Source organism: Exophiala xenobiotica (assembly GCF_000835505.1).
Source record: "Exophiala xenobiotica strain CBS 118157 unplaced genomic scaffold supercont1.7, whole genome shotgun sequence".
NCBI classification, from domain to species: Eukaryota; Fungi; Ascomycota; class Eurotiomycetes; order Chaetothyriales; family Herpotrichiellaceae; genus Exophiala; species Exophiala xenobiotica.
Window position 1 is genome coordinate 3,164,122 of NW_013562488.1, and position 22,031 is coordinate 3,186,152.

General features: G+C 52.0%; 7 protein-coding genes across 7 annotated transcripts; 6 read left to right on the top strand and 1 right to left on the bottom strand.

The window, feature by feature from the left end:
- The first annotated feature begins 643 nt into the window (after window positions 1-643).
- On the top strand, window positions 644-3,516 carry PV05_11882 (uncharacterized protein). Its single transcript, XM_013455410.1, has 4 exons — window positions 644-1,130; window positions 1,182-2,055; window positions 2,104-2,653; window positions 2,703-3,516. Exons 1-4 carry the CDS (start codon window positions 835-837, stop codon window positions 3,272-3,274), a joined length of 2,292 nt encoding a protein of 763 aa, XP_013310864.1. The 5' UTR covers window positions 644-834; the 3' UTR covers window positions 3,275-3,516.
- A 560-nt stretch (window positions 3,517-4,076) lies between these two features.
- PV05_11883 (uncharacterized protein) lies at window positions 4,077-7,021 on the top strand. Its single transcript, XM_013455411.1, has 3 exons — window positions 4,077-4,914; window positions 4,976-6,439; window positions 6,547-7,021. The coding sequence occupies exons 1-3, from the start codon at window positions 4,838-4,840 to the stop codon at window positions 6,638-6,640; spliced, it is 1,635 nt and encodes a 544-aa protein (XP_013310865.1). The 5' UTR covers window positions 4,077-4,837; the 3' UTR covers window positions 6,641-7,021.
- Window positions 7,022-7,480: 459 nt separating this feature from the next.
- On the top strand, window positions 7,481-9,970 carry PV05_11884 (uncharacterized protein). The gene is made up of 6 exons (XM_013455412.1): window positions 7,481-7,976; window positions 8,033-8,330; window positions 8,394-8,736; window positions 8,813-8,841; window positions 8,945-9,213; window positions 9,283-9,970. Exons 1-6 carry the CDS (start codon window positions 7,507-7,509, stop codon window positions 9,698-9,700), a joined length of 1,827 nt encoding a protein of 608 aa, XP_013310866.1. The 5' UTR covers window positions 7,481-7,506; the 3' UTR covers window positions 9,701-9,970.
- A 69-nt stretch (window positions 9,971-10,039) lies between these two features.
- Window positions 10,040-12,329, bottom strand: PV05_11885 (uncharacterized protein). The gene has a single exon (XM_013455413.1). It carries the CDS (start codon window positions 12,154-12,156, stop codon window positions 10,201-10,203), a length of 1,956 nt encoding a protein of 651 aa, XP_013310867.1. The 5' UTR covers window positions 12,157-12,329; the 3' UTR covers window positions 10,040-10,200.
- Window positions 12,330-13,178: 849 nt separating this feature from the next.
- Window positions 13,179-16,402, top strand: PV05_11886 (uncharacterized protein). The gene is made up of 5 exons (XM_013455414.1): window positions 13,179-14,842; window positions 14,937-15,371; window positions 15,419-15,578; window positions 15,629-15,861; window positions 15,914-16,402. Exons 1-5 carry the CDS (start codon window positions 14,054-14,056, stop codon window positions 16,046-16,048), a joined length of 1,752 nt encoding a protein of 583 aa, XP_013310868.1. The 5' UTR covers window positions 13,179-14,053; the 3' UTR covers window positions 16,049-16,402.
- An 11-nt stretch (window positions 16,403-16,413) lies between these two features.
- Window positions 16,414-18,433, top strand: PV05_11887 (uncharacterized protein; the record flags this gene model as incomplete). Its single annotated transcript, XM_013455415.1, has 2 exons — window positions 16,414-18,037; window positions 18,082-18,433. The coding sequence occupies exons 1-2, from the start codon at window positions 16,563-16,565 to the stop codon at window positions 18,431-18,433; spliced, it is 1,827 nt and encodes a 608-aa protein (XP_013310869.1). The 5' UTR covers window positions 16,414-16,562.
- Window positions 18,434-19,117: 684 nt separating this feature from the next.
- Window positions 19,118-21,720, top strand: PV05_11888 (uncharacterized protein). The gene is made up of 2 exons (XM_013455416.1): window positions 19,118-19,906; window positions 19,959-21,720. The coding sequence occupies exons 1-2, from the start codon at window positions 19,275-19,277 to the stop codon at window positions 21,505-21,507; spliced, it is 2,181 nt and encodes a 726-aa protein (XP_013310870.1). The 5' UTR covers window positions 19,118-19,274; the 3' UTR covers window positions 21,508-21,720.
- Window positions 21,721-22,031: the final 311 nt, after the last annotated feature.

The following is a 22,031-nucleotide window of genomic DNA, read 5'->3' on the forward strand; positions in this document are numbered from 1 at the left end:
TCCATCGCACAACACTTTCATACCTTTCAATATGATCAAAAAAAAAGAAGAACGGGAATCGAACACGAGACAAAAACTCTTTCCCACCTCCTCTACAGTACCGCCCTACTGTAGAGTTTGTGGGAAGAGAAACCGAAGCCGTGACTACGCAGTCGAAACACGGGCCGCCTGCGCTTTTGCCACAGCATCGGTTTTTTGACCGAGCCAGCCCAACCTATACGCAAGCATCGGTTGCTCCTACCAGCTAGCTGGTAGGGACACAGTGATGCTCGAAGGAGCTGCCGGCTCGGCCAACGCACCGGGTCTGAGGGGAGAGCGCTCTCCAGCCAGACCCGGATTGTTGAGGATAAATGGAAAACCGGAAAATATAACCCTAGACTTTCCTGGTGTCCTCAATGGAAAGTGAATGGCAAGTGACTGGTGATCGAATCTGAGCGGAGGTCCTCACGAGTATAATACTTGTAATTCAGTGAAGAAAAAGATGTGAGGACCGAAATGGAGGCGGGGAGGCCTCACTAACTTAAATACCTGCATTGGTGGGGCACCGCCCAGGCGACCAACTCGCTGCAACAGGCCTGCCACCGACGTCACGCTCAAGTTGGCCACACTAGCCCCCAGATAATCAAGGATTCGCATTCCCACACTCAACTCGTTCGATACAAGACATCCATTATTGCTGCAAGCCTTTCGTCGGGACCAGCGCTGTGAGCATCTACGCGCTGTATACAGAAGACGCTCATAACTGGCCTTTCTTCACGACCTGCCAGTCCGCAATGAACAGACCGACTTTGCGATAGCCAGTTCCTTCTTACCTGTTAACTGCTACTTGCAAAGATGAACGACCCCGGTCTAGATGGACCCATCGACGATGCCGACGGTCAAGTCCATGAGAATGTCCCTCACTCCAATGACAAACATCCAGAGGACAACATGGACGAGGAAGAGGAGGAACGAAACTTCTTGGTGCCTACCAGGTGGTGGTACGCATCCACCGGGTTTCCTTTGGTTGCAGGCACATTTGGTCCCATGGCCAATGCCTTCAGTATCTGCGCCCTGGTAGAAAATTGGAGGGTAAAAATCCCTCCAAGCGGGACGGAGGAACACGGCCTTGATATCAAAGACCCAAGATGGTACGCTATCCTCGCCTGCTGTTGGAGTCTATACTGAACGGACGAGCACAGGTTAATTGCAGTGAATGCGGTATCTCTCGTCTGCGCTCTGACTGCCAATATGTCGCTGCTTCTGAATATGGCCCGCCGAGTACCTTTCCAGATCGCCCAACCTATAACCATCATAGGCTTCTGGGTCGCCTCGGTGCTCCTCATTGCTCTGATCGCAGTGGCCTCTCATCACTTTCATGCTCCTGGGGTCAAGAATCAGGCACTAACTCAAGCCTACTATTACGCCATTTTTGCTGCTGGACTGTATCAAATCATCTCCTATCTTATGTGCGTTACGGTCTACGGCGCATTTAGGGGCTACTACAGCAGGGAATTCAAGCTTACTGTCGCTCAACGCACCCTGATGCTGCAAACCATTGCCTACCTCACATACCTGCTGCTTGGAGCCTTGGTCTACTCGCATGTCGAGGGATGGAAATTCTTGGACACCGTGTACTGGGCCGACTTTACAACACTCACCATCGGCTTAGGCTCTGACTATTCACCTTCGACGCACTTAGGCCGGAGCTTACTCTTTCCGTTTGCCATGGGTGGTATTATCATCCTGGGTTTGGTGGTAGGATCAATCCGATCGTTGATCTTGGAAAGAGGAAAGAAGAAGATTGCCGCTCGCTTGACCGAAAAGACTCGGGCTCGACTTGTCAGGGAGATTGCCGCGGCCACAAAAAGGCGAAGTGATCTCCGGCGTCAGATCGCCATAGGACTTGGGAAGAAAACACTCGACGCTTTGACTGTTAAGCCGGGGAACGATGAGATCTCGGAGTTGGACAGGAGGGCAGCTGAGTTTGAGGCGATGCGTAAGGTTCAGGACCGGGCTGCCACGCACCGCAAATACATGAGCCTCGGCGTGTCTTCATTCGCATTTGCATTCTTGGTAAGTCAGATATTCACCTTTTCTTTTCCCTGGTCTAATCAAATACAGTGGTGCATTGGAGCTTTGGTGTTCTTTCGCGCAGAGCAAAATCAACAATGGACTTATTTTGACGCCCTTTACTTTTCATACACGACACTCTTGACCATTGGCTATGGCGACTTTATACCGATGAGCAACAGTGGCAAGCCATTTTTCGTCTTCTGGTCATTACTGGCCGTCCCAACTTTGACCATTTTGATATCCAATATGGGAGACACTGTGGTCAAAGCGATCAAAGATGCCACCATCTGGCTAGGCGAAATCACCGTACTGCCTAGTGATGAAAGCAGTGCGAGAGAACGGTTGCAACATGGGTTGCATAAAGCGACAATGGGGAAAGTATCTTCACCTCATCCGGACATCGAAGATGGCTCGGAAGAGGATGCCGGATTTCAGGAACTGCACCCTGGGCTGGCCAGGTTGTTCCGCGCAGGCGGCGAGCAACGGCGACCTGACAAGAGATACCGTGCCAACAGGGATGAACTCGCCAAAGATTTTGAGCAGTCGGAAAAGGTTGACGAGAGCGAAGCCCGCGATCATGGAGATCGATTGGAAGAGGGTAAGTGTTTCCCAGCGTTGGTAAATGACTCGTATGCTCACAGGCCCAGATGAACATCACTATCGGCATGTGCTCATCTCTCAGATCCGGAAGGTTTATGCAGACACTACGGCATCGACTCCGAAGCGCTACTCATATGATGAATGGGTATATTTTCTCCGACTATTGGGCGAAGACGAGCGAGACGCCACATCTCACAAACATGCTCCCGAGCTGGAGGACTTGACCAGTCGACACGACGATGATGCCACTCGCCAAAAAGCGTTCGAGCTTGCCGGACAGGAAGGTGCTTATGGAAAAGGCAACGAAAAAGCCCCGGACAAGAAACGGGAAAAAGTGAAATGGAGCTGGATCGGTAATCGAAGTCCTCTGATGGGGGACAAAGAGGAAGCCGAATGGTTGCTAGAGAAAATGTTTGAAAGACTGGAAGAGAGTCTTCGGGGTGAAGGAAAGCAGAAGGAAAATCAGGTCAAGAAGGAGACCAGGAAACATCATCCTAGCGAGCAAACGCGATGTCAGGACGGGGAAGAGGATGGCTCCAGTGAAGAGACCTTGGCTCGCAGAGAATCTGGTGGAGTCAGTAAGGAACGAAAGCAAGAGGAAAAGGATGGCAGTTCTTGATGGGCTTTCTTGAAATGATTGTTGCTCGGTACCTGTGTCCTTTGGTGTCTGATTTGGTATCGGCAGGGCGAATTCTGTGGGTTGTGAGATCTGGACACTCTTGAATTTAGCGAAGGAGTTGGTGGGCAGAAATCGTGTTCTTGTCGGACAGGAATTGAATTTCTTGGTCTACTGTGTTATCCTATTCAATCCAGACTCTGTCAGGCAGTCTATCTAGACAGGAATTGCACATCCAACTTGGCTTGCAGTGTCTTTACCAAGAAAGTTTGGCAATTGGAAATCGCTGTTTCTCCGCGAACGCGACTGTTTCTGGCCATGCGGCAAACAACCCATCTCTACAGTCTTGAGCCGTCGGCTCAATCGTGCTTCGAATTGTGATGCGCGGAGCGTGGCCCACCGAACAGCATGGGCAGGTTAGCTGACTCGCTCCTGTTGAGTCCGGACATGGCTGGCGCAACGGTGATCACCATCCGATGATTCCTGGAATTCTGCTTTCTCGCTTGCGAATCAACCGAACGACAGGCATGCCTCGGTACAAACTTATGGAATCAAGATACTCCGCGCGGAATGACATCGAGATAAGGTCGAACGGAGACGAGATGATCTGCTGGAGCCGGCGGAAGAGGGACAAGCAACGCCACCGCCGGCAGCGATACGAGAAACCCTCTCAACCAAAGTACCTATCCAGCCGTGGGTGCCGCCGTCTCTGTCCCTACGGTACCGGTGTACGAAATATCTCGCAACCCAGACGCTGACGCAATATCAAACGCCACATTTACATTCAACCTTCTGACACGAACTTCACGTATCATACGGGGACTCTGTCAAAGAAACCCTCAATGGTAAGACGTGATGAGAGTCTTCAGATGCATTATTCGGATTGCCATACCATCTCTCTGAAGTGCTGAGCGTCGGTTAGTGCTGTGTTCTTCGGTTCACGAATCTTCGAGACGCATGTCGGTACGAGTATTCGGAAAGCTACTGTGTTAAGCTCGCTCGAACTCGTATACCCACCTTGGCAATATCAGCTCATCATTGATCGAAGGCGTCGTCCAACCAGACATGATCCTCTTCTTTCATCCGCACGAGGCTCCCTTATCCTCGTCCGGCGGTTCCTCCTCCTGTGTATGAATCTCACTAACGTAGTTAAGGCCCCCCCCATGCCCTGACAGCAACATGACGAATCAAGGTCTAAGTTAGAAGGCCCATCACACCTCCGCAATCTCCATTGCGTCTGTTACAAAAAACCCACTGGAGTGGAATTCTTTGGCGACACTCCTTTGGCCCGCCTAACCGACCCCTCACTGGTCCCGTCCGTGTCCGTCCCACGGGATCCCTAAACTGGAGATCCGTCCACCCTCGAAGCTGGACTGTCCGGGGGCGTGGACGGGGAGACATGACGGAGTTGCGGGGCATATAAATCCCAGGATGGGCGCTGGTGAGATCCTCGATTGGGCATATCTCTGTCCTCTTTGTTCAAGCCTATAGATATTACTGCCTTTCTCACTGCTTCTCTGCTTCTTCTTCTTGTTCATCCAGGAGACGCCACGCAATAGACACAAGATGGGTTCCCAGCAAATCGAAGAGGTCGACGTCCTGCTCGTTGGAGCCGGCTTCTCCTCCTTCACGCTGTTAAATCGGTACACTCGTCACCCTTACCACCTCCTCACTCCCTATACTAATCTTAATCTCCTCCTTCAGACTCCGCAAACTCGGCTTCTCCGTGCGCATCTTCGAGAAGGGCTCAGCAGCAAGTGGCGTATGGTGGTGGAACTGCTACCCCGGCGCACGAGTCGACACCGATACGCCCATCTACCAACTCTTCGACAAGGAACTCTGGGAAGACTTCACCTTTACGGAGCGCTACGTCGGCTGGAAAGAATTACGCCGGTACTTCGATTACGTCGAGAAGAAATGGAACGTCAGAGACCACACGAGCTTCAACATGAACGTCGACAGCGCCGTGTTCGACGAGTCTCGACAGCAATGGCTGGTCGAGTGCGCCGACGGCACCGAGATCTATGCGCGGTGGTTCATCCCGTGCATCGGGTTCGCCTCTAAGCGGTACACGCCGCCGTTCCCGGGTCTGGGCAATTTCAAAGGCGACATCTACCACACGGCGGTATGGCCGCAGCACGGGGTGAATCTCAAGGGCAAGCGCGTGGCCGAAATCGGCACGGGGGCCAGCGGGATCCAGGTGATTCAAGAAATCGGTCCCGTGGTCAAGGAGTTGACGGTGTTCATGCGAACTCCGAACATGTGTCTGCCAATGAACCAGCGCAAGCTCGATCCCAAGGAAGAAGAGGAGAAGAAGAAATCGGGCTGGTACGAGCGGGAAATGGAAAAGACCAGGCACACCTTCGCCGGGTTCACGTACGACTTTGTGCAGCGCAACACGTTCGACGACACGCCCGAGGAACGCGAGAAGTTCTACCACAATCTCATGGTCGATCACGGCGGGTTCATGTTCTGGCTCGCAACGTACAAGGACATGCTGTTCGACCTGAAGGCCAACGAGCAAGCCTACAACTTCTGGCGAAGGCAGGTCCTCAAGCGCATCACGGACCCGAAGAAGCAAGAACTCCTTGCGCCCAAGGTCCCGCCGCATCCTTGGGGCACAAAACGGCCCAGCCTCGAGCAACGCTTCTACGAGGTCATCGACCAGCCCAACGTCAGCATCGTCGACATCAACAAGAGCCCCATCGAAGAGGTCACAGCGACCGGCTTGAAGACCAAAGAAGGTCATGTCGAAGTCGACGTCATCATCCTGGCCACTGGCTTCGACAGCGTGACGGGTTCGTTGGCCCAGCTCAACATCCAGGGCACCAAGGGCGGCACGATTGCAGACCACTGGAAAGACGGCACGCGCACCGCCATGGGTATTGCCATGCCCGAGTTTCCGAATATGTTTTTCCTCTATGGACCGCAGGCTCCCACTGCGTTCTCGTCCGGCCCGAGCTGTACGCAATTCCAGGCCGAGTGGGTAGAACGCACGTTTCAAATGATCAAGGACAAGGGTATTACAAGGCTCGAGGCCACGCAGGAGAGCGAAGATGACTGGTGCAAGAGGCTGCGGGAGGAGTGGGATGCCACGTTGTTCCCCATGGCGAAGAGTTGGTATCAGGGGGCGAATATTCCGGGCCGCAAAGTCGAGCCTTTGAATTGGTGAGTTGCCATTTTGGAGAACCCCCAAGCCTTTGATGTTTTGGGAGATTCCACAGTGGAAGTAAAAGTCTGAGAAAGCATGCTGACAGAATTGTGTGATTGAACAGGGCCGGCGGTATGGTCGAATACGTGGCGACGCTGAATCGGAGTCTCGACAATGATTTGCAAGGTTGGAAGTATGCAACTGCTGTTCAGTCGTGAGGCCATTAGAAATTGGTGCTGGTGCAACGAACGAGGCACAACTTCTCTGCGCCGTTGCGACAGGAGCAACGTTGTGGTGAGCGTGGTGGCTATGAATGAAACGACTGGGATTCATTGTTTATTCTTTGAAGAGTGGAGGCCCGGATATTCAGTACGGGCTGGTTGCTAGTCAAGACAATTTGGCGGCCCAGAAGGTACGGATTAAGAGGGATTCCATTACAGTCCAGGTGGTCAGACTAGAATCGGCACGACATATTCGTACACAAGACAAAGAGCTTTGAGAGAAAGAGTAAGCAGGTGGCGTTCCTACTAGATGGGATGAATATGTCACCAGCGATTTTGTAGTAGGCAGATACATCGATCAACAATACTCTATACTCGCCTTGTTTTCCCTTGCAAAGAATGATGATGGCGATGTCATCCACACACCTACCAGGCGAGCCGGTTTCGAAAAAGGGTGGCACTGTCTGACGGCAGGAGTGCGTTGGCTTCATATGGTCGTTCTTGACGTGATACTCGTTGTCTATCCGGAATCCTTCGTATATAACGTTATAGCGTAAATCGTTGACACACAGAAGGCCGTTAGTACTATAACCATAACTCCATTGATCTACCGTTAGCAGACTCCCTATCTCCAAGCAGGAGTTATATAACCCCTATCAGACGATACCATTTTTCCTGGAAACCAGCTCGCAGGTAAGCTAGCATAATGGGAGGTAACTTAGACTCGGCTCAGCTGCCGTTTTTCAACCAACGAGAACCATTTAGGCATAGGCTGAATGAGCATCGTCTCCGAACAACCCCTGTCCTTGCTCGCGTCTCTCTGTCTGCGAAAGGCATACTCCGTATAGGTCTCCAGACTCCAAATGTCAAAGTCCACCATTCATCAGGACGAGTCAGCGGAGGCTCTTATGACTGGTTCTTCGTCACATAACGAATCCCGTCCCGCGGAACTGACCCTCCACAAGACTCCGTCGGATGAACCTTCTGCGCTTGAAGTGCACGCCTTTGCGAAAGCTCACGGTCTGAGCCATCGACTTGACGTCTTCCAGAAAGCAGCGGCTCTGATACAGGGTGAGGACATTCTAGACCTCACGTCGGCGGAGAGAGATGCCTTGCGCGACGAGACCTCCAGGAAATGGCGGCAACCAAAGATGTTGTACTTCACCATTCTCGTCTGCTCCATTGGCGCCATCGAGCAAGGCTGGGCGCAAACTGGCATGAACGGTGCCAATCTGTATTTCCCAACAGCCTTCGGAATCGGCTCAGACAGCAAGCATGACAACTTCGTTGTCGGACTCATCAACAGCGGCATCTATCTCAGCACAGGACTTCTGTGAGCATTCTATCGTCCGAGTGTGAGGCCAAGATGCATAGTGCTGATACCTACAGGGGAGCATGGTTGTCTGATCCCGTCAATCACCGTCTAGGACGAAGAGGAGCTGTCTTCACTGGCAGTATGCTGTGCCTCATAGCCAATCTGGGCTCAGGCGTCAGCGCGAACTGGCCTCAGCTGTTATTCTTTCGCCTCATCCTTGGCTTGGGCCTTGGGATCAACGCAAGCACTGTCTCCGTATGGGCTGCCGAAAGTGCGCCAAAACAGATACGTGGAGGGTTGGCTGTGTCATGGCAAATGTCGACCGCCTTTGGTATTTTCCTGGGGTTTGTCGCGAATGCTGCTGTGTATAATGTTAGCTGTTTTCCACCACACCCAGCCAACTACTGAAGACCCCTGCTAACCTCGAGTTGCTAGGTAGGACCGAGTGCATGGAGATGGCAACTCGCTGGTCCAGCCATACCAACAGTTCCTCTTGCTGCAATGATTTACCTATGTCCCGAATCACCGTCGTGGTACCAAAAGCAGGGACGCTACGACAGAGCATTTCGGTCATTATGCACCCTGCGAAATACCGAACTTCAGGCTGCGAAGGAGCTTTATACCGCATACCTCCAGGGCCGTGTCAGGGCGAAGATGTCCGAGGGAGAACGAAGCCCGTTGTTCTTCACGAAAGTGGCCGAACTGTTCACAATCCCTAGGATCAGAAGAGCAACGACCGCTAGCTACGTGGTCATGCTGTCGCAGCAGCTCTGCGGAAGTATGCGAGTCCCACTGGCCCCATTTACCAATCCTTTGCACCTGTCCATACATAGACTAACAAATCTTCTTCGCAGTAAATATCATCTCCTTCTATTCTTCCACGGTAGGTCACATCATGCCCTCGACCATACGCTTCGACAAGCGGGTTGAAAACTCTGCAACCACACGCGATTTGATTTGCTGAATGGGTCCGACGACGACGACAGATCTTCTCCGACGCCGGGTTCTCACTCTTCGGCGCATTGCTCGCCTCCTGCGTCTTCGGCTTCCTCAATTTCGTGGGAGCCTTCCCGGCGGTATGGACCATGGACACACTAGGTCGTCGATCACTGCTACTGTTGACCTTGCCAGTCATGGGCGTCACTATGTTCGCTACGGGCCTGAGCTTCAATATTCCAGCAGACAACCCGGCACATTTCGGTCTGCTTGCAACTTTGATCTATGGGTTTTGTCTCGAATATTCACCCGGCATGGGGTAAGTTTGTTGAACATTCTCAACAGCTTCGTTAGTGAGGTGCCTAGAACTGACATACATGCCATATAGACCTGTTCCAAACGCCTACTCGGCCGAAGTGTTCCCTCTTTCCCACCGAGAAGTCGGCATGGGCTTCGCCGTTGCCACGACAAACTTCTGGGCCGCGATCCTCTCGCTGACGTTTCCAGGCGTACTGACCGCGCTGGGATCCCCGGGGGCGTTCACGCTCTACGCTATCCTCAACGTCGTGGCTGGCGTCTTGATTTTCCTGTTCCTGCCTGAGACGCGGATGAAGACCCTCGATGAACTGGACGATGTTTTCTCGATTCCTACGCGGACTTTTATCAAATATCAGGTCACGGAGTACTTGCCTTGGTTCGTGAGGCGGTACTTTTGGCGGGATAGGCTGGCCGAGTTGAGGCCGCTTACGCTCGAGGCCGAATACAGAGAACTTGAGCAGGACGAGGATCAGGCAGATGGAGCGTAGACGGATGGAATCCGCCATGAGCTGCGCGAGAATACTTCAAGTCGATCAGGACAGAGAACCATCACACCCTGGCGTTGCACGGATATGCCGCTTGGGGTTCTGGACGGACCAGGGCTTCAATGCTTACTTCGTTACGGGCACGCAAAATTGGACTTGCTCGAACAGGCTCGAGCTAGGTTAGGGGTGCGCTGCTTCGTCTTGTGGACTCAACCGCCTCATCTGAAAAAGAACTCCCTCGTAAACCGTTCCATCGAACAATATCTAGTAGAGCTGAACAAGTCGTTATGTCTGATCTCATACACATGCACGTAATATACTCTGCTTGTGCTGATTATGTTACTAGCTTTCGATGGACGGGCGCTACAAGGCACAAACTCCAGGACCAGCCACCGTGACGCACCGCATCCATGACACCAACACGACTCGATGAACTGAGTGACTCTTTCTGGTAAACCCTCCTCAGCCGGTGGTGGATTGTCGTACATTCAACTTCGTCTCTCTCAAACCATGTCCGCGGCATTTCGCTCCTTCTTGATTCGCTTTCTTGCCGCATTCTTGCAGGAGCCACAGTAAATGACTCCGCACAACTTACACTCAAACGAGCACTCCGACTTTCTAACTTTGATATCGGACGCTTCGCCACCAGAAGAAGCCTTCCCCGATTCCAATTTCTCCTTCATAGCGGACTTGGAGTCCCAGACCTTCGTCTTCCTAAAGCATGCCATACATTCAACCTCAATGTTTTCAGCTTTGGTAGGATCAACATCAACGATCCAAAATTTGGGGATTGCCGCTGCTGTGAAGTTGGTAAACCGATGTCGGCATCCCCAGACGTCCCAGGTCTCGTCTGTGGGCTCTTCTCCAAAATCAAGAGACATAGCTTCCCAGTCATACTTCCAAAGGTCATCCAAATTCACAGGCTGGTCCGTGATGGGTGCCTCTATATGTGTGGTGGCATCGTGTGCTCCCGTGGGGTCGGTACTTTCTTCCTGTGTGCCCGTTCCATTGACCTGGGTGTCAGGAGCCTGTATTTCGTTCGAGTCGGCGGTAAGGATCTCCGGATCACTGGCCGCGACGGTGTTCAATTGGATCGTGGAATTGCGAGAAGCCTCCGTCTCCACCATCTGAGCATCACCCGGTGTCGTGACTTCTCCGTTGACTGTTCGATCCTCGGAGGTTTGCATCGCTATAGCAGTCAGTAGGGCGGAGAAGCCTGGGTTTCCATCGGAAGTTGGCCTTGTAAGCATATTGCTGACATCTATAATGATGCCTGTCTGAGCGTCAACGGCAGGTACTGGAGCGCTCTGCCGTTCTGTCGAGACGTCATCAATGACATTTCTCTCATGATTTGCGTTGTTTGAGACTGGGGAAACAACAATTGCCCTGGTTTGTTGCTCTGGTGCAGGATTTGGTCCTGAAGATGTAGCCTCATTTCCTCCTTGCTCTTCTTGAGAATTGGCGGCCTCGTTTTCGGAGTCATCCTCATCCTCATCTCCACCATCTGAATGTATACCACCGTCTCGAGAGGCCTGGCAAGGCTTTTGATAGCATGCGTTCATGGGTCGCTCACAGTCCCAACACCAATGTGCCGTACACGGACAGCGCACATGCGGACAACCGTACATCTTTGCCACTCCAGTCCCACACTTTGGACAGGTCTTGTATTCAAATGTCTTGAGTATAAATTGACGTTCATGGTTCTCTGAGCAAGTGTGTTCCGGGGTGGCAAGTTGCTTGCACTTTGTACAAATCCGAGTGTCACAAACAAGGCAAGTCACCTCGGAGTCGTCTTGGCTAAACATGCGAGGAGGAATGAAGGTAGAGCACGTCGGCACGGGGCAGTAGAGTGGGTCGATGGTGTTCATCTCGTCAAATCTGGATTTGTACGCTTCAATTTCAGCTGCGGTGAGGATGCCTTTGGCGACTTCGTGGTGCATAACTGTAGTGCAGCATCTGACCGGCATCCTATCCATGTCCGTCATGGAGACTTTGAAATCACGTTCCAAGCAGTCGTGACATCGAGGAGCCTTGCATCGTCGACATGGAACAGAATAGGCATCCTCTAGATCAGTGAAGCAGATTTTGCATTGCAGCTTTCCAGATGTTTCGTCTTTCTTCGCCCGTTTCTTGGAACGCACGACAGATGGTTGTTCGTCGTCTCCGATGTGATATTGAGGGTCCCCAAAATCACCGCCATGTGGTACGATAGGGTAAGATCGGGTGTTGACCATGAGATTAGGCTTGGCTTGAAGGGCATTGGCGGCTTCTGAGGCTGTTGAAAATTCGAACACAAAGTCTTGTAGGATCCTTCCGATGCTGTCATTGCGGGTGTTTGATATTCTGGCTCCAAGGTAGCCTTCTGCCCCGGCAAATTGGCGTTCGAAGTCTCCGAGAGAAGTGGTAGGATCAAAGATTACACCTTCGATGGCAAGTGAGGTCGGTCCCTGGCCGGCCATTGTTGCTAGGAGGAGGAATGAATCGCTAGTATCGCTATATCGATGGGCGGTGGTGGTTGTAGGTTGAGAGCTGGTGGCATGGAAGGCAGGTGCTGATGCAGTAGATCGGCGGGAGTGAAGGTGACAATAGAAGCGGAGACGGTGAAGGAGCCAGGAAAAGATTGAACCAGCCATGAGTGGCAGAAGATGAGTTTTGATGGATGGGTGAAGTCGAAAGATCCAAGTAAGGCTGAAGCCAAGGCGACAGGAGGTATGGCGGGCAGGCACCAATACTGCTTGCCAACCTGCCCTGAGTTTTAATTACCTAGGTAGTATTCAACAGATACCAGATTCTTTGGAAGATTAAAAGATTGCTAGGCAAACACTCAACTACTATACACAGCCTCTTATAAAGCTCTTCAGGGCCATACAAAGCCAAGTTCAATGTGTGATAGCATTTGAGTCATGTTGGTACCTTGTGAGCAGGCAACCTATGGAGGTGAGCATGATTGGCTGATGATTAGGCTGTGCACTGCTGTGCACCACACAGCGGTTGGCTGCCTGACACCATCGACCCATGTCCAGCAAGTCCGTTGGATCCTTCATCCAGACTTGTTTGGGTTTCTGCCACTCAGACTGACTCTGACTCTCAGTGCGTTGTTGGCCACGACCGAACTACAAAGGAACTATGAGGTGGGAGAAGCTGCGGAACCCATGTCAAGATCAACACCAAGCAGAGTCTTGCAATGTAGCATTTGACTGATTTCAGCAGTCTGAGCAATGGCTCAGATGGTACTCGTCTCCGCCATCAACTACTTGGTACAATACTCAATACATACCTAGTACCTAGGTATGAAGCAGAGAAGATTCCAATGGTCGGTGGAATCAGGGGCTGCAGATGATGCCTTGTGCACGTGTTTGTTTATGTAAGCGTGGGATGATACTATCGCATTAGGATTAGCGTCTTGGCGAATTTGACACTTTCCAATCATCATCTTCACCATCTAGATTTGATCTCCCTTCTACACCCATTCTGTCTCTTCGTTTATTCCTCCTTGAATCATTCGTCGAGGGAATCATGGGGCTGCCATGCGACATTCGATTCGTTCCGCCTGGAGTCGATTTGCTGGCAAAGGCCGCAAAATAATCCTTGCCGATCACTGTCTTCGAAGATTGACGCGCGTGAAGCGATGCACGCTAAGAGCTGCTTCAGCTTCAGGGACAGCTGTGCTTGAACGCAGTGCTCCCACACTGTCCAGGCTAGCTCAAGCGCGACATCTACCCCTCATGCACTCAATTCATACGGAATATGAGCCATATGTTGAGCATGGCCACCGTTCCACCCGTGAGGAATATTGCTCTAGTCGTACGATCCCCGGCAAGCTGGAAAAGGGAGCAAGCTAGACACTGGGACCAACCAAGCAAACCATGCAGGGCGTGGCACAACATACACCCACCATCCGACAACGTGGGCTGAATTCGTCGAGCATCGTGGCACACCAACAGCCCAGCCAGGCGAATTGGAAGATTGCCTGAGACTATGAGAGACCGCCTGCATCCTCACGGCAATCTTGCAGCTTCATGCGCCAGTCCTGGCCTGTCATCCCGGCTTGGGAATCTCCAAATTGCAGGGTGTCTCTCTGCTCTGCCGTCTCTCGCCTGATCAGCACAAGGGCTAAGGTCGGCTGGTCGTTTGCCAAGGCGAACGAGGCTTCTCCTGCAAAGCTTTAGGGCTTGAGCTTGCCGTGTCTACCTATCAAGAATCCTCGCCAGGCTATATGGGAGCTGGAAAATCCCCATGTTTCCAGTAAGCGGGGTCTCCCAGCTCTCTAGCATGGCTGGTATGGCTTGTATGGCATAACTGTTTGGAGAACTGGGGTAGGCCAAGGCGTGGGGAGCAAGATGCCAAGGACGGCAGATGGTCTTTTTGACTCCATGTTTGCGAGACCACCGTGCTGAAAGCGGAATCAGATGCGTCCTGTCTCCAAGCCCGAGGCATTCAGATGGTCGAATGCACACAGTTACGCGAGAAACATGGAGTCGAGGGCGGAATCAGCTGCAGTACAGCCCCACTCTCAGCCATTGCTTGGAGGTGTATAAAAGCGCTATGCATGCCCACAGCGAGCGAGGTAGAGTGCCCTCGCAAAGACTACCAGCAGGCCTTTCATTGCTTTTCCCTATCAATTTCCTGCCTCCCGATTCCACCTCCACCATGGATCCACTTGAAGCCGAAGGCAATGTCAACATCACGGCTAAGGAGCAAATCGAGACTATTCACACCGAGCAACTCGTCGACGAAGCTCATAAACATGAGACTCCCGCTTTGTCAAAAGCACAGATCCGTCGCTTCATGGTCAGACTCGACCTCCATGTGCTACCCATCCTTGGGATCATGTATGCTGTCTCCATCATTGACCGCATCAACATTGGCAGCGCCAAAGTACTTGGCATGGCCGATGATTTGGATCTCGGCAAAGGGACACGATACTCGATCATCCTCATGCTATTTTTCCCTGGCTACGTTCTATCAGATGTCCCTTCCAATTGGATCCTGACCAAGGTTCAGCCTCGCATCTGGCTGTCCTTCCTGACAGTCGCATGGGGTGCTGTGCTTTGCGGCATGGGCTTTGTCCACAACTGGCAAGTCATGGTGTTCCTACGATTTCTGCTGGGTCTATTCGAAGGTGGTGTTCTTCCCGGTATCACCGTGAGTATTTCTTTCTTCCTGCCACAAGACAACCATACAATCGTCTCATACGTTGCCTTTGTTACTGCAACAACGCGTCACTGATGATTCCCAGTTCACCATTGCATGCTGGTATACTCGCCATGAGCTGCACAAAAGAATCTCGTTTGCGTACGGTGTCGGGGTTGTTGCTTCCGCCCTGGCAGGCATCCTCTCTTATGGTCTTGGACAACTGGACGGCACCAGGGGTATGAGGGGCTGGAGATGGATCTTCTCCATTGAAGGAGGGGCATCTATGGCTTTTGGCCTCCTCGCCTTCTTGTTCGTCCCGAAATTCCCGGATCGAACGAAGTGGATCAAGCCAGACCAGAGGGTATACCTCTATTCCAAGCTCGAGAAAGACCGTGGAGAATACAAGACTGGCGAAGTCGACATGTCTTCGTTTCTCAAGACTTCAAAAGATTGGACTCTCTGGGTTCAAGGCTCGATCTATTGCTTCAATGTCGGCACTGCAAATGCTATTGGATTCTTTACGCCAACAATCATTTCCGTAAGCACCTGATCCAGCGTGTTTGCCTCATTCTGACTTTACTGCAGGGTCTCGGCTACTCTGGCCTCGATGCAAGCCTGCGTTCGGGGTATCCGTTCTTCGCAGCTCTCGGTCTGCTCGGAATCACCTCCTATCTTTCTGACAAGTACCAAAGACGAGCGTCAATTTGCATCTTCAACTCGATTGTCATGATTGTCGGTTTCTCAAGTGTGTCTCCCTCTGGCCGAGCTTTACTCGTTGCTAACGGTTTCTCGCAGTCATGCGTCAGGGCTTCTCCAACCATGTCCGGTATTTTGGCATCTTCTTGGCCACAATGGGTGTGCATTCGAACACACCAGCCCTGCTGGCCTTCAACCAGTCCAACGTCATTGACTCTGCAGCTCGGGCTGTGAGTGCTGGTATCCTGATCGCATGCGGCGCCATTGGTGGTATCATTGGAAGCTTGATCTTCCGTGGCCAGGATGCACCAACGTACGGGCCGGGCATTTATGTATGACTCCCATGCTTGTTCTCTACCTTTACAGCTATCTGACGGACTGCAGACGACTATCGGTCTCACAGTTTATATGATCTTCGGTCTGGCCTTCATGGTTTGGACGTACCACAAGAGGAATAAGCAAGCTGATCGCGACGGTACCGACCTCGAAGGGGTGCCGGGCTTTAGGTATGCGCTTTGAGCCCATATAGCCGGGTTCATTGTTCGACCGTGCTTGCATGATCTGATTGGTGTTGATGATGATACGAAGAGAGTCATTGATTATGGTTTGGGTGCAGTGCAGTTACCTCTTTCAATGACAGTGTGATAAGTGCAATGTGTACCTGCTCAAAGACTTGTGCTATACCGAAATCGAAAGTACGAGTACTTCCAGAGACTTTGTATCACTTCCTTCCCGACAGTCCCCATTGTCCTTCGACTCGTCGTTCCTGCCCGGAAGACATACATGTCGTGGCGCCTTTCCGGGAGTCTTTGTGTCTTCTCACCAATCAGCCTCTGCCACAACCCCGGCACCACTGCAAGCGAATTGTGCAACAATTGGTCCTCCCATGTCCAATGGGCTTGAACTTTTGGCTCAGCCTCAACCGACTGGTCGGGCACAGCCTCAGCCTCATTGCACAACGACTCAAGCAACAACCTCAACTCATCATTTTCAGTTTGTTCTACATCTCTAACATCTCTCCTCTTACCGCGAAATGCGCCTGCTAAATACAACAATACTCAAGCTGGAAGAATTCGTGGCCACGGAGGGCATCAAGTACGCAATTCTCTCGCATCGTTGGGAAGATGAAGAAGTCTCGCTTCAGCAGTTCGTTGCTGGCGACGCTCATGGCAAGCTCGGCTACATCAAAATCCAGCGCTTCTGCGAACTAGCCGCAAAAAACGGACATCAATACGCGTGGGCCGATACCTGCTGCATCGACAAGACGAGTAGTGCTGAGTTGCAGGAGGCCATCAACTCCATGTATCGGTGGTACGAGGAGGCCGCTGTTTGCTACGTATACTTGTCCGACGTGGACTCGCTTGAGGACTTGGATAAGAGTGCATGGTTCACGAGAGGATGGACTCTGCAGGAATTGATAGTATGTTGTGCCTGGATCTCAAGGAGTCTTCTGCTGACAACTAGGTTCTTCAAGGCTCCGGAGAGCGCAACGTTCTACAATTGTCGGTGGGAATCCATAGGAACCAAAACGTCCCTGGCGGAGGCGCTTTCGGGGATTAGTGGTGTCCCAGTCGAGCTTCTTAAAGGAGCCACCGCCAAGATTGGACGGTCAGCTATTCGTAACCGCCATGTACTCGAAAGATGGAGTGTGGCACAAAGGATGTCTTGGGCTTCCAAGAGGGTGACTACCCGGACAGAGGATACAGCATACTGCTTGATGGCATTGTTCGACGTCAATATGCCAATGCTTTACGGAGAAGGACACAAAGCTTGCAGAAGGCTGCAAGAAGAGATCATTCGGACTTCTGACGATCATTCTATCTTCGCATGGAGCTGCGAAGGCGACGGCCCGCGCGATCTCCTTGCATCCAGCCCAACCTGTTTTGAGGATTGTGCTAACACGGTATCTGACAAGGTTTTGCAAAAGCCAGGAATTACACCGGAACAGTTCTCTCTGACCAATGTCGGCCTTTCCATTTCTCTGCCAATGAAGCGGTGGAATATGACCACATACCTTGCGGTGCTCGACTGCCGGGCAGAGGCTCCGTATGCCCTATCGCACTGCACGGGTATCTTTCTCGCGAGGACCCCACGGACCGGCCAAGTTTTCCGAACCTCTTCAATGGCAAAGGACATCTACCATCTCGATGACTCGTATTGGCTGAACCCTGTCTGGGCTGAGTGTGAAAAGCACAAGATTTTGATCGTCTCACGACCTGGCGGCCAGCACATGATGGATTCTTACCACCATAGAATTAATCACGGCTTTGATTTCAGCCTGACTTCAAATCCCTTATTCGGGGCCACCGCCAACGGCAAGGTAGATTTTAGGCTTTCTGGCTATACTTCACTGAATACGAACCTTTTCGAACCTTGGCATCTGTGGAGAGCGACATTTGCAGATGGGCAACAATGGATGATGATGGATTTTATGATACCAGAGAACACGGGCCCATTGGTCGAATCTTTTTTGGTTTTGCTTTCGACTTCAGCCCCGTCTGTTTACTCGTGAGTCGTGCTCAGACTCGTGTAGACTCGACCATGAAGTCTAGAAGTACTAGTACTGAAGAAGCCTTCGAAATGTCAGCTTCGAGTAAGCAGATTTACACAAACAGGGGAATCAGGGAGAAAATCGAGCTTCACGGGCGGCAAGCTCCTGAGAGCGTTTCTGAGCAAAGTGTCTTTGAGCCAAGCGTGCTCATGGTTGAAGAGCCTATTGAGTCATACTGTGCCCTGCGCGCCAGTGCGGTCTATGGTCTGGATGCAAGAATAAAACACCTCAACACTCGAGTCAAGATATTTCTTCCGGGGGGAGACAAATCAATCGCCTGGACTGTTATTATATCGCCCTGGTACGAGTCGGTGTTGTCTGAAAAGGAGCTGGTACAGTATGGACGCGGTTAGACAATCTTTATCATGCTGAGATCCGTGCCCATGTACTCATTGGGAAGATAAAACGCATACTGCAGCCCACTAAGATCACGGTCAGATCGTGGTGCCGGTTTTTGCACGACATGCCTGCCGTACCAACACACAAATGCCAGTCTCCGCGAGGCCGAGTAACGACAAAGGATGCAATGTATACACCTCGATGATCAAACTTGAGGGAGAAACCTATACCCGCAAACAGCTACTGCAAACGCCAAATCTGTCAGTGCCATGCCTGTCTCAGTCGCCGGCCAGCCCGGTGGCCGTGATTCGATCGAGCCTGGTGGGTGCACAGGTCTGGAATCTCATTAGCGAGAGAACCGGTGGCTCGAGTGGATCACCCATCCGCAAGCGAGGCCGTGCGAGGATAAGTGAGCCTTCTACCTTCCATTTGAGGCTTCGGGAGGCCTACACGGGCCCATTATGGTTTCTGTTCTCGCGCCAACAAAAAAGACCGTCATGGCAATTCTTCTTCTCCATCTGCACATCGACACGTCGACACGTCGAAATGGTCCACCTGCGACTGCTTTGGAGCTTCTTAGCCTCCCACAATACTCAGACCCATTCGATTTCGGGCCTCCACAACCATCGGACATGGCATAAAAACTGTTCTAGGCACAGACATCCCCCACCGACGGTTCTTGCGGCTGGCTGAAGACAGTCCTTTTCAACCGGCCGCCACACCCTGCGGGAGATCTTTTCAAGCCAGGTCGGTAGAAATGGCTGGCAGACATAGCTCCAGAAATCTACTTAACCCCTCGGATCATCGTGCCGTCACACTTCATGATTCTTCTCTTGTACTTTCGTTGGCGCAGCGATGGGGGAGCTCGACGACAAGATTGAGCCTGTGCAGGCTACCGTGAACGAGGTCAAGTCCTCTGAAGAGTCGCCTCAGCCCGATTGTCAGCATGAAGAACGTATGGATGGCGCTGTGCTTTCAATCGTCTGTGGTGCAGCCATTCCATGCTTGTTGATTCTGAGCATAGTGGCTGCGGTCATTGGGGTCATCTACGTCAAGCATGTCGACCGTTATAAAGGTTGGCCTGAGCTACATAGCAACTTGTCGGAGCCGACTTCCTCGGGTGGCTTGTGGTCTACACTCAGCAACTGGAGGCAGCACGGCGGCAACGCTGCGTTCTATATCAACTTCAACCCCAGCTCACTGACGGCTCTCGTCTCCTTGACCAGCAAAATCATTCCCTATCTGTCGAGCTCCATCATGGCCTTGGTCTCGTTCTTCGCTGCTCGTCGGATCATCAACATGTCCAAGGACAGCGAAGCCACCGACTTACTCTCACCGCATCAGCTGACGATTCTCATCCAACTCCTAGGAGGCAGTAGCTTCGCTCCGCTCAAAGATTGTGTACACTATCATGTCAAGCACAAGCAAAGATTCATTGCGCCTATCTCACATGCGTTCGGAGCCTTAGTCGTGGTCACTGGTCTTGGGTAAGCCTGCCATCTTGCATGCTGCACGAGCGAAAGCTGATATCGCTCAAAGCATCATCATTCCACTAGTTGATACGTGGTTTGCCACTACCGTTACGCCTGTGAAAGTTGTTGTTCTCGAGAAAAGCGTTAATGTGTCCTCGTACGGTCGACAAATAAGGTGCCAGGACTGCATATACTACAACGAAACCGTTTTTGGCGACGTCAGACTACCTTACAATCTAGACTGGTTCGACGACCCAGACGCAAAGGACACCAACGCAATTTTCCTCTGGGAGGCCGACGAATCCATCAACACACTAAAGATCCAATCAGACACCAACTGGATATGGGAACATTGGAATACAGAGGACAACGCAACCTACTATCAAGCTTACCTGGCGGACAAAGCCATTGACGGCACGCGGGACTTCAAGACCAAAACCCTTTCGGTCGAGACCTCCTGTTGGCCTATGACTTCCCAGTGTCTGCCAGCGGGCAACAATAAAGAAAATCCGGGGTACATTGACACGGACTACTTCTTCAACTGTGGCTCTGGCTTCAACGGCAGCTTATTGTCCAACGGCGCCACCAGTGCCGCAAGGTTCAACACAACCACCAACTCCGGCGGCGTCATGGCCGGCATCCAGTTCTCACCGAATTTCAATCTAAGTGGCAAGATCCCCCACTCGGAGTTTGCCAGTTTCCAGAACCCATTGAACTTCGGCGCTTGGTCTGTCGGCTGGCAGGTGCCTCCCGCGAACGATACTGGCTTCGACGAAGCTTGGGATGTCGACCCCGAGATATACTACGACTACTACTGGAACTACATCTGGATGCTGAATTGCACGGCCACCATCTACGAAACGACCTACTCGGCGGTCAACCGCACCAACATCACATTCGTGGAATCGGTCAAAGCACCCGCCGACGTTGGCGGGATGTTGTCGTTTCCCTTCGTCTCAGGCTTGCCCGCGACCATGCTGGCCCTGGCGGAAGCCTCAACCTCGATCGCCCAGACCAACAGTTCGTACAACCTGGCCGACCTTTGGTCCCGCAAGTTTTCCCAATATGCTCTCTCGCTGCTCGCCGGGTCGATGCAGCCCAGGACCAACCTCGTCGAACAGCTTCGTGATAACTCCTACGGTGCCACGCGAGTGCCCATGGTCCCGCTGTTCGCGCTGATCGGGCTCAAGCTGCTTTATTGTGTCGCCGTCTTGATCCTCGCCGCCGCCGTGTGGCACTTTACGGATCCCCTGGTCTCACAGTCGGTCAAGGAACGTCTCAGCGTCAAGGGTCTGGCCGCGGCTTACTTCGCAGACGGGGCAGGGTCCCACCAGCAAGCCGCAGTCAAGAACGTCGAGCAGCTCTTCCAAAAGCCGCAGTCAGGAGCCTCGGGCGACGGTGGTGACGCCGAGGCTGCACGGGGTCCAGCCGAGGAACCGAAAGTGGCCATGAAGCAGACAGAGCTTGGAGGTTGGCAGTTCGTCAAGGTCGTGTCAAAGAAGGTCTGGACGCACGTTGAGCCCATCGTGGAGAAGCAGGTGATCTTCCAGGCCAATGCGGGTGACTTTGGTGTTGGTGGTAAGGACGTGGCCAATTTCGTGAGTTTGGTGAGGTAAACAAACAGCGTCATGAGCGTCAACTGTAGCGTTTCATTGAGCATTGAGCGCGCATGCTAAGCCTTGGTCTATCTATTCATTTTCTGTCGGTTCTTATAGCGACGGTGTTCCTGGGGTTATCTAGACCAGTAACTTATACAGCGCAGATGACTTCATTACTGATTTTACGACTGATGTTGGACGGGATAACTGTTATACTTAGTAGAATAATTCAAAGGTTCAATTTCATTCTCCAGTATCTCATGACTTCTTTAATTGATCTTCTTCTGATATCTCGCAGATGTCTTTCTTATCCGAGGATACCAGTGACGCTGGTACTGCTGCCTTCCTTGTTTGCCGCAACTCCCTTGTGTCTGACCTGGCTCGCCGTCATCGATATGTCTTATAGTATTTGCTCGCTTGCCTGCCTCTCTGATGATGTTGTTCTTGTCGATGCTCATATCCTTTCTTATATCTCGAAACACCGGCACAGCACCGAAAATCTCGGACTTTGACTGCCTGATATGCTTATATCTCTCCTCCGC

Bases quoted from the DNA above. Each gene is read 5' to 3' on its own strand.
- PV05_11885 (XM_013455413.1), bottom strand. From the start codon at position 12,156: ATGGCCGGCCAGGGACCGACCTCACTTGCCATCGAAGGTGTAATCTTT.
- PV05_11886 (XM_013455414.1), top strand. From the start codon at position 14,054: ATGGTCTTTTTGACTCCATGTTTGCGAGACCACCGTGCTGAAAGCGGA. The intron at 14,843-14,936 runs GTGAGTATTTCT...GATGATTCCCAG, and splicing joins GTGTTCTTCCCGGTATCACC to TTCACCATTGCATGCTGGTA. The intron at 15,372-15,418 runs GTAAGCACCTGA...ACTTTACTGCAG, and splicing joins TTACGCCAACAATCATTTCC to GGTCTCGGCTACTCTGGCCT.
- PV05_11883 (XM_013455411.1), top strand. From the start codon at position 4,838: ATGGGTTCCCAGCAAATCGAAGAGGTCGACGTCCTGCTCGTTGGAGCC. The intron at 4,915-4,975 runs GTACACTCGTCA...CTCCTCCTTCAG, and splicing joins TCCTTCACGCTGTTAAATCG to ACTCCGCAAACTCGGCTTCT. The intron at 6,440-6,546 runs GTGAGTTGCCAT...GTGATTGAACAG, and splicing joins AAAGTCGAGCCTTTGAATTG to GGCCGGCGGTATGGTCGAAT.
- PV05_11884 (XM_013455412.1), top strand. From the start codon at position 7,507: ATGTCAAAGTCCACCATTCATCAGGACGAGTCAGCGGAGGCTCTTATG. The intron at 8,331-8,393 runs GTTAGCTGTTTT...TCGAGTTGCTAG, and splicing joins CGAATGCTGCTGTGTATAAT to GTAGGACCGAGTGCATGGAG. The intron at 9,214-9,282 runs GTAAGTTTGTTG...CATGCCATATAG, and splicing joins GAATATTCACCCGGCATGGG to ACCTGTTCCAAACGCCTACT.
- PV05_11882 (XM_013455410.1), top strand. From the start codon at position 835: ATGAACGACCCCGGTCTAGATGGACCCATCGACGATGCCGACGGTCAA. The intron at 1,131-1,181 runs GTACGCTATCCT...GGACGAGCACAG, and splicing joins GATATCAAAGACCCAAGATG to GTTAATTGCAGTGAATGCGG. The intron at 2,056-2,103 runs GTAAGTCAGATA...AATCAAATACAG, and splicing joins CATTCGCATTTGCATTCTTG to TGGTGCATTGGAGCTTTGGT.
- PV05_11888 (XM_013455416.1), top strand. From the start codon at position 19,275: ATGGGGGAGCTCGACGACAAGATTGAGCCTGTGCAGGCTACCGTGAAC. The intron at 19,907-19,958 runs GTAAGCCTGCCA...TATCGCTCAAAG, and splicing joins GTCGTGGTCACTGGTCTTGG to CATCATCATTCCACTAGTTG.